Below are 8,565 nucleotides of genomic sequence, written 5' to 3'. Positions count from 1 at the left end.
TGGCGAAGCGCAGGCGGTCCGGCAGCGTGGGCGCGGAGGCCAGCAGCGCGTGCCACTCCTCGGTGACGACGACGGTGACGGTGAGGGCGCCGTCCGCGGCGACGAGCAGGCGGCACACGGCGAGCATGGGGTTGATGTGGCCGCGGCCCGGGTACGGCACCGCGACGACGTGCCGAGTCCCAGTCGCTGAGGAGGCCATTATTCGAGACTCTGCAGACCGGGGAGAGAGATGGGTACTGCTACAACAGATGTCAAAACTCGCTTCCCACTGATTGATATTTTGGTCTGCGTGGCTTTTTCCTAGCCACTCACCGACTCACGTGTCCCGCCTCAGATGATGAGAAGTGGGGCAGACAGGTTACTACCATTTTTAGCAATTTTTGGACATGTTATCATGGGAAAAGGTTTACTTTTAGTCGGATGATTTCTTACTCACTTAAGAGCATGGTTAATAGTATAGCCAGCTGCTGGCTATAAGCCAGTGTCATGTCATCTACAGCCCATCTTATAGTCAACATGTACAATAGTAGATCAAAAGAGTATACTACTTTTTTATTATATGGCCCATCTTTCATTCTCATAAAGTGCCTAGGAGCACGTGCTAGAGCTGGCTCTTCATGAAGAGCCCGCTTATCTTCTCTCTCCTCTTCTCTTTCCTCCAACTAAGCACAAATATATTAATTTATTTCTTATAGCCCGCTGACTCAGCTCCATTGTACTTGCTCTAAACCGGCTTCTGTATGCGACACCTGTCTCATGACAGGTCACCCACCGCTTCAACAGCCTTATCTCCTCTTCTCCACTCATTTTCTCTCTTTGCCCTTTTCTTCCTTGTTCTTAACTGCCATAGGAGAGGCCGTCAATCCCATGGCGAGCACCACCAACCACCACAAATGGGAACCGGGAGGCACCGCCAGCGACGCCGCATGGATGCTACCCTGCCCCATTAGCCACCCTGTTGCTGCAATCCAGCCATGGCCGTAGCTGCCATTGATGCAAGCTCGAGAGGATGGCACCATTGAGAACCACAGCAGGACCGCGTCGTGGCATCCACCGGAGCCGCCGCATGCTGTCGATAGTGGGTGGCTGCATCGAAGCATCCATCGGTGCCGCCTTGTGTTGTTGTTGTCGCGTCGGTGCATCCACCATTGCCGTCGCACGCGGCGTCCCAGCATCCACCGACGTCGGCGCTGCCACAGAGCTCGCCATGCACGTTGCTGCAGTGGAGCATCGATGGGGCCGCCGGAGATACAATGAAGCGCCGCGGCGTCGTTGAACGCTTCGTCGGGTTCCAATGAAGCGCAGCTGGAGTTGCATTGAATCGTCGCCGGAGCTGCATTGAAGCGCCGCCGGGGTTGCATTGAAGCGCCGCCGGGCACCGTCAATGCTGCACGGTGCTTCCATGGGAGCTGGTGCGTGCTGCAAAGTCAGGCACCAGTAGCGAGGACATGGCCGGGGTCGCTCAGACTTTTTGTAGCATGAGTCCTGCTGCATGGTGAAAGATGCAACAGATAGTGTCCAGGGTCGTGTCTCGTCGGAGCTGCGCTTGTCAGGGTCGCAGCATCCACGGCTGTGTGGTCGCCGGCGACGGTGCCACGGAGGAGGCGTTGGTGTTGCAACCTTATTTTCTGCAGAAGGTCGTGTGAGCTGCAGAAGGTCATGTGCGGTCATCAAGGGGCACGTTGTGTGAGGGAAAGGGAAGGGAGACTGGCTGCATCGCATGAATTGGACGGCCACACGCGCTTGAATCGTACAGCTGGGCAGCCGGCTGATCCGTAGCAGCCGCCGTTATCATGTCGTTGGCATGCATGGCATGCATGGCCCCAGCCGGGAAACAGCATGGCCCGTCCGTGGCGGCGACCTCGTTTTGAGCGTGCTCGTGCGGGCGGCACGTCCCTTGGGCGCACGATGCTGGTTTGGAAGCGCGCGGTGCCGCGGCTGTGTGTTCGCGACCGCTGTGTTGTTCATTGAACGAGCTGAACGTGTAAAACCAAGAGTGTGCAGCACTAATGAAGTCCATGAAGCCCCTCAACCGTGAACCCACAGCTAAGAGGTGAAGCTGAATGTCCACGATCCGTAAGTTACAAGACAGTGTCTTTAGGAAGACTAGAAGAACATCTGTGTGTTACAATGGAGCCACATTAAGTTTAAGAGTTTAATATCAGTTATGTTAATATTACATTTAATATTCTCATACATATCAAGTGACATTGACGATATTTTTTACCATTAAATTCTCACACACACTCCCTCTCCCTCCCTCTTCCTCACTCTCTCTCCCCCTCTCCCTCTCTCTCTCTATAACACACACATATCCATCTTATTGGATACGGAATCATAATCCATCTATTTCACACGCACACGCGCTAGTGCATAACAATATGGATTATGTGCATTATATTTGCCACCACAACTTATATTTCCCCGAGCCGCGTCGCTACAGAGCCGAGCTCCCGCCCGACCACCTCGCCGGCATCGAAGGGGAATGGATAAGGGTGATGCCATGCCTCCCCTGCCCCCCAAGGCCTCACTCCTCGACGCCCCCTCCCAGATCCACTTCTCCTCCTCACTCGCTCGATCCCGTGGATCTGGACGAAGTCAGACGCCACGGCCACCATGACCGACCCCGTCCACACAGCCACTGCTCTCCCTGCAGGCTAGGAGCTTGTCGAGGAGTTCCGAACTCCTCCGCTACTTCGTCTGCGCCAACGAGATCAAGTCCAGCACCCCCGCATCGACGTCGCTGCCGTCTTCCTCAACCTTCGGCCACCGTAACATTGTCGTTCGATCCGCGCCACCCCGAGCTCCCTTGTCTTCCCCTAGGGCGTCATTGACACCGTCGTGATCTCCTCTTGCCTTTCCCCTGTTTCCCCTCTCGTTTGCTCTCGTTAGGTATTTCGCCGTGGCCGAGAACCGCCGTCCGCCATGGCCATTGCAGGGGTAGCCACCGAGCTTCTCGGATTGACCCGGTGGCACATGCCCGCTCCTATGCGCGCCCATGCCCGAGCCTGCTGCTCTTCTTCCGCGCCCGTGGGGCCACTCCCTCTCCATGCCACGCCTGTGCCACACCGCGTCGATCGCGCCCGCCACTGCCGTCGCGCTCACCGCAGCCACCGCACCATTGTGACCAGTGCGACGCAAACCCTAGCCACGCGCCACACTCTCGCTAGCTGCGCTCGCCCCGTCTGTTGCCGCCTATCCCTTCGCTCGCCCACAGTCGTGCCCCTACCTCGCCCCCCTCCTGTCACGACCATCTTCTGCGGGCCGCCCCCCCAGCCATGCCGATCGCTTGCCTCGCCTGCTGCGTGCTACTTCCTGTTGCTATGCGCTGCTCTACCACTGGTACGCTGCTGCGCCATGTCCTCGACACCGCCGTGGACAAACATGGCGGAGAGATTGTCAATGGAGTACGAGGAGGAGGTGGCGGAGAAGGTGTGGAGAAGCAGGAGGTCTGGGGTGGCGTCAGCTGGCTGTGGTGGAAGTATTTATGTGAGAAGGAGCCGGAGCGGAAGGAGAGGTCATAATTGGAAAGAATCGCAAAAAAAATCATAACTTGGAGATCTCATTCCAAAAAATGCTAATATCGATGGAGGGGTGATTTCCTTCTATAGGTGGAAAACATAGGAAATATTGGTTGTTATCAAGGAAAGGTAGAAATTTAGGAAAGTTAGGATTTTGAACTGATTTCTATGCAAATTGGGTTTTATTGTTTGGTAACGTGATATCAGCACCTGCCTGTTTGTGACGTGTCTGATTAGGAAAGTTTGCAAATGTTAAGAAACTATTTATTGGGAGGAAAGTTTGTGACGTGTTGGTTATTTGTTTCCTAAAACAAATTTCACTAATGAGAGAAATCAATTGATTTAGATAAATTAGGAAAGTTAGATTAAAATATATTATTTGTTTCCTAAAAATCTATTATTTGTTTCCTAAGACAAAGTGAACCAATAAAAGGAATCTATTGATTTGCATAATTTAAGGAAGTTAGATCCGTGATTTGTTATACGTTAGGAAAGTTCTGGTTGTACTAAAGAGTGGAGAGAAAAATAAACCGATGGACCAGGGTGGGAGGGGGTGGTGGAAGGAGAGACGAAAAAAACCAGCGGAAATAAACCGTGGAGACTATTCACCAACTGCTCCATTATCTTTAGGAAGATGATGACACCAGAGCATTGCCATCGCCTGATTCAAAAGATCAAGATTTTCATCTGGAGCACAATGGATGACCAGGAGCCAAACATAGTTTTCACATGTCAGAAGCACGCTCCACTTTTGACCAGGATGTGACGGACACGACACCTTCCGCCGCACCCCCATCACGGAACGTCAAACACCGTCCACCACGCGCCCCTCCCTGAGGCCATGGTAGCTAGCTCCTGCCTGAGTCGCGGGTTCAACCCACCAACATCGCGGCTCCCACATCAGGGTCGTCGCCCTCGAGACAAGGCATCCTAGAGGCCAACTATGGCCACAAGCAAAGCATCAATCAACATCTCTAGACCACAGCAAAAACTGGCATGTCTAAATCGACAAGGACATGGAGCGACTAGGGCAGGGAAAGGTGAAAGTGCAGGATCAGACCTCGTCCGTAACCAGCACCCCCTGTGCCGGCAATGGGTGGCCCGACCCCATCAGAGCCGACCATCCCTCCCCCACCTTTCCATATGCCACCCCTTGTGATGCTCTATACCACGGCTTCCAACATGTATCTACATTTGGCTATCTCCAGCCACCGCCCAATGACGCTAGGTGTCGGACCAGCCATACCCAGCCGTCGTAGAGGGTTGATGTCTACTACACAACTTTGTTCTTGTATACTTGGTTGGGCCTTCAAATGTAGAGTTCTGTAGGGCAATGGCAAATTTCCTTCAAGTCATCCACCTAAGGTTTATCTATCTATGGGAGATGTAGGATGAAGATGGTCTCTCTCTCAAACAACCCTGCAATGAAATACAAAGAGTCTCTTGTGTCCCCAACACACCCAATACAATTGTCAGTTGTATAGGTGCACTAGTTCAGTGAAGAGATGATGCTAAATGTGTAATATAGATGGTAGAAATAAAATTTTATAATCTAAACAAATAAAAACAGCAAGGTAGTAAGTGAAAGAAGTGTGTGAAAACGGTGTTCAATGCTTATAAACAAGTCTTAGGATTCATATTTTCACTAGTGCAATCTCTCAACGTTACTAACACAATTGAATCATATGATAATCCCTCAAAGTGTAGCGAAGAATCACTCCAAAGCTTGTATTCCAGTCGAAGAAAGTAGGATTAAATCGCGTAGGTAGTAAACCACCTAAAATTTGTGTTTCCAATCAATCCATTGAACCACCCCAAACTGTCGCAAATAGCCCTAGAGATCGTATTACGACAATACCATATGATACGCATCAGTCCACTCTTATGTCACATGGATTACCCAAATGTCACCATAGGAATCCGCAAGTGAGACATGCATCAAGTGATCTCAAACCCAAAGTATTTAAGCCGATAACAAAGAAACCTCAAAGAGTGGAAAGTTTGACAAGGGTCTAGATAGATCGAGAGTGGAATTTGCTCCTCCAGCGATGGAGGGATATTCTTAGGGCCTCTCGGTGTGACGGCATCCATCAACATCTTGCAGGACATAGGTGACTACGTCACGGGGATGCCTAAACACTTCAATGAGAAAGAAGAACAAAACCGATAACGAGGGTGAAAGGGCATTTCCCTACTTTATGTTTTGGATGATGATGACAACCCTTTGTGGTCTAAACGTGTGCTATATGTTTCAGGTTCTCGATGCTTAGGCTTACATCGGATTGCTATTACCTCTCGAAGGAAAAGATCGAAGACATGTCCTCTATGTTTTTATTTTCTTTGGTCGTAGAGTACCCGTACTATCAAGAGGGAATCCTCATTAGGAAGCTCTGGGGGAATCAGTTCACGTACACTTTTCTCACCCTCTCTTTGCCTTCCTCAATGTGTGAGAGTGAGAGTTTTCCTTGCCTCTTCCCCTCTTTCCTGCTCACTGTTTCTGCCCAGCGGTTGTACCACTGGGTCTTGTCGCTCACCAGCTTTTGCTTGAGCGGTTGTACCGCTGCCTCCGGGCGGTGGTACCGCCACCATGCTCTGCAATAGCTAGGGTGGTGGTTCCATCCATGTACCGCTCAAGTACCGCTCTCGCCTCTGGTTTGATGCTGTTCTTGGGCGGTAGTGGCCCGGTTGGTCCGGTCGTTCCACGATGACCGGTACCACCGGTGGTCCGAGCGGTTCTTCCGCTCAGAACTTAGCCGCCCAAGAGCTCAAGGCCATGCGGTTGTTCCGGCCAGGCACCGCCCAAGTACCGGTCAAGCCCCTGTTTTGATGCGGTGGTTGTGCGGTAGCCAGGCGGTTAGTCCGGTTATCTTTCTTAGCCGATACTATCGCCCGCCTGTCCGATTGTACCGCTTGGTAGGGTTCTGCTGTTACACCGTGAGTCCCGGTTGTACCGGGACAAGGACCGGTTGTACCGCTGCAGTGCAAAAACGCAGTAAGGTTGGATTTGTGGGGAGACTACTTAAGGGGGCTTCTCCCACCTACCACTCCCACCTTTGACCTCTCTCACTCCACCATTGATGCCCTTCAAGCTCTCTTGCCCGATCTCTCTCTCTAGCCACTCAAACTTGTTGATTTGCTAGGGATTGAAGGAGGAGACCTAGATCTACACTTCCACCAAAGGATATTTGGTTCCCCCATACTTTCTTGTGTGGATTTTGTTACTCTTGGGTGTTTGAGCACCCTAGACGGTTGAGGTCACCTCGGAGCCATATTCCATTGTGGTGAAGCTTCATGGTTTTGTTGGGAGCCTCCAATTAAGTTGTGGAGAGAGCCCCAACCTTATTTGTAAAGGTTCGGTAGCCGCCTTCAAGGGCACCAATAGTGGAATCACGGCATCTCGCATTGTGTGAGGGCGTGAGGAGAATACAGTGGCCCTAGTGGCTTCTTGGGGAGCATTGTGCCTCCACACCGCTCCAATGGAGACGTACTTCCTCTCAAAGGGAAGGAACTTCGGCAACCTACATCCTCGTCTCCACCGTCTCCACTCTTGGTTATCTCGTGCCTTTATTTAAGCAAGCTTACTTGTTTTATATCTCTTGCTTGCTTGTGTACCTATCCTCGTTGCATCATATAGGTTGCTCACCTAGTTGCATTTCTAGACAACCTATTTTGATGCAAAGTTTAACTTGTTAAAGAAAAGCTAAAAATTGTTAGTTGCCTATTCACCCCCCTCTAGTCAACCATATCGATCCTTTCAATTGGTATCAGAGCCTCGTCTCTTTATTAAGGACTTTACCGTCCAAAGAGTATGGTTGATACCGTAGACGGTGTGGAGGAACACTCCGGTGTGAATCCGATCTCGTCTACGGGAGATGGGGGAACTTCGGTCTCTCGTGAGGAGTTCAATGTGGCCTTGGAGACATTGAAAACCTCCATGACGACTGAAGTCGAAAGCATGTTTACTAAATTTCTTGAGGGGCTTAAACTATCCACCGCACCGTTGAAAGTGGGTGATCCCACCAACAAGGTGACGGATGCTATCCCCGACAAGGGGGAAGCTAGTAGTGAAAAGGCTCCTTCTTCTAGTGGCAAGAATGGCACCGGCATCTTTGCCCATGTGGAACCACCACTTTTTTATGGTGGACCGGTTCCTTCCACTCATTTGAATCATGACGGTCCTCCCCCTAAGATTGTGAAAAATGAGGATTTTGATTCTTGGGTTTACCGCTTTAAACGTCATTTAAATCATGTGAACACTAACCTTTGGAGAATCATTGAAGAAGGTTTCTATCCACATGATCCAAGCAACTTCACTCCTCGAGAAGCCGCGGACAATCAATTCAATGAGAATGCTCTCTTCATCATTCAAGATGCTATTCCACCCAAAGACCTACCTCATCTTCGTCCTTTCGCCTTGGCCAAAGATGCATGGCATTGTGTCATGTCTCTCTACTAGGGAAGCGCAAGCATTCAATGCTCCAACTATGAAGTGGTACAAGATGAGGCCGATGAGTTTGCAATGAAGGAAGATGAAGAACCTCGTGAGCTCTATCGGAGAGTTACCAAACTCGCGGTCTCACTACAAGATCACGGGAGCAAGGACACGGATGACAATTGGATCAAGCGCAAATTCCTCAAGGAAATGATGCCCTATCACAAGGCCATGTCCTCCGTCATTTGTCAAAGACCGGACTTCCACCCTTTGACCTCAAGCGAAGTGTTGGATGAGTTTGTGGCCATGAACATTTTGGACAAGACCGCCGACAATGCGGTGCTCCGTTCTCAACGGGCAAAGAAGCCTAACCTTGCATTGAAAGCCAAGATCATAGTGGAAGACGAAGAAGAGGAAGAAGAGGAGAGCAACCCCGAAGATACGAAGTATGCATATCATGAACACATGGCACTTGCTTCAATGCAATTTTGGAGCAAGAAAAACTCAAGGCCAAACTTTAGCAAAAACAACTCGAGTGGTACAAGGGGCAAGCAACGTGTAAGGACTTGCTACAATTGCGGCAACATGAGTCATTTCGTTGTGGAATGCCCG

The 8,565-nt window shown here is 50.7% G+C and overlaps 1 protein-coding gene across 1 annotated transcript in view; it reads right to left on the bottom strand.

The window, feature by feature from the left end:
• Positions 1-228, bottom strand: part of LOC123058697 (UDP-glycosyltransferase 87A1-like) — a 2,114-nt gene extending 1,886 nt beyond the window's left edge. Inside the window, exon 1 of the mRNA XM_044481399.1 lies at positions 3-228. Coding sequence (XP_044337334.1) covers positions 3-199 — 197 coding nt within the window. The 5' untranslated portion in view covers positions 200-228. The remainder of the gene's footprint in view (positions 1-2) is intronic.
• Between the last annotated feature and the right edge of the window lie 8,337 nt (positions 229-8,565).

Source organism: Triticum aestivum, chromosome 3A (assembly GCF_018294505.1).
Source record: "Triticum aestivum cultivar Chinese Spring chromosome 3A, IWGSC CS RefSeq v2.1, whole genome shotgun sequence".
Taxonomy (NCBI): Eukaryota; Viridiplantae; Streptophyta; class Magnoliopsida; order Poales; family Poaceae; genus Triticum; species Triticum aestivum.
Note: the sequence above shows the minus strand (reverse complement) of the source record. Positions and strands in the feature narration are given on the sequence as shown.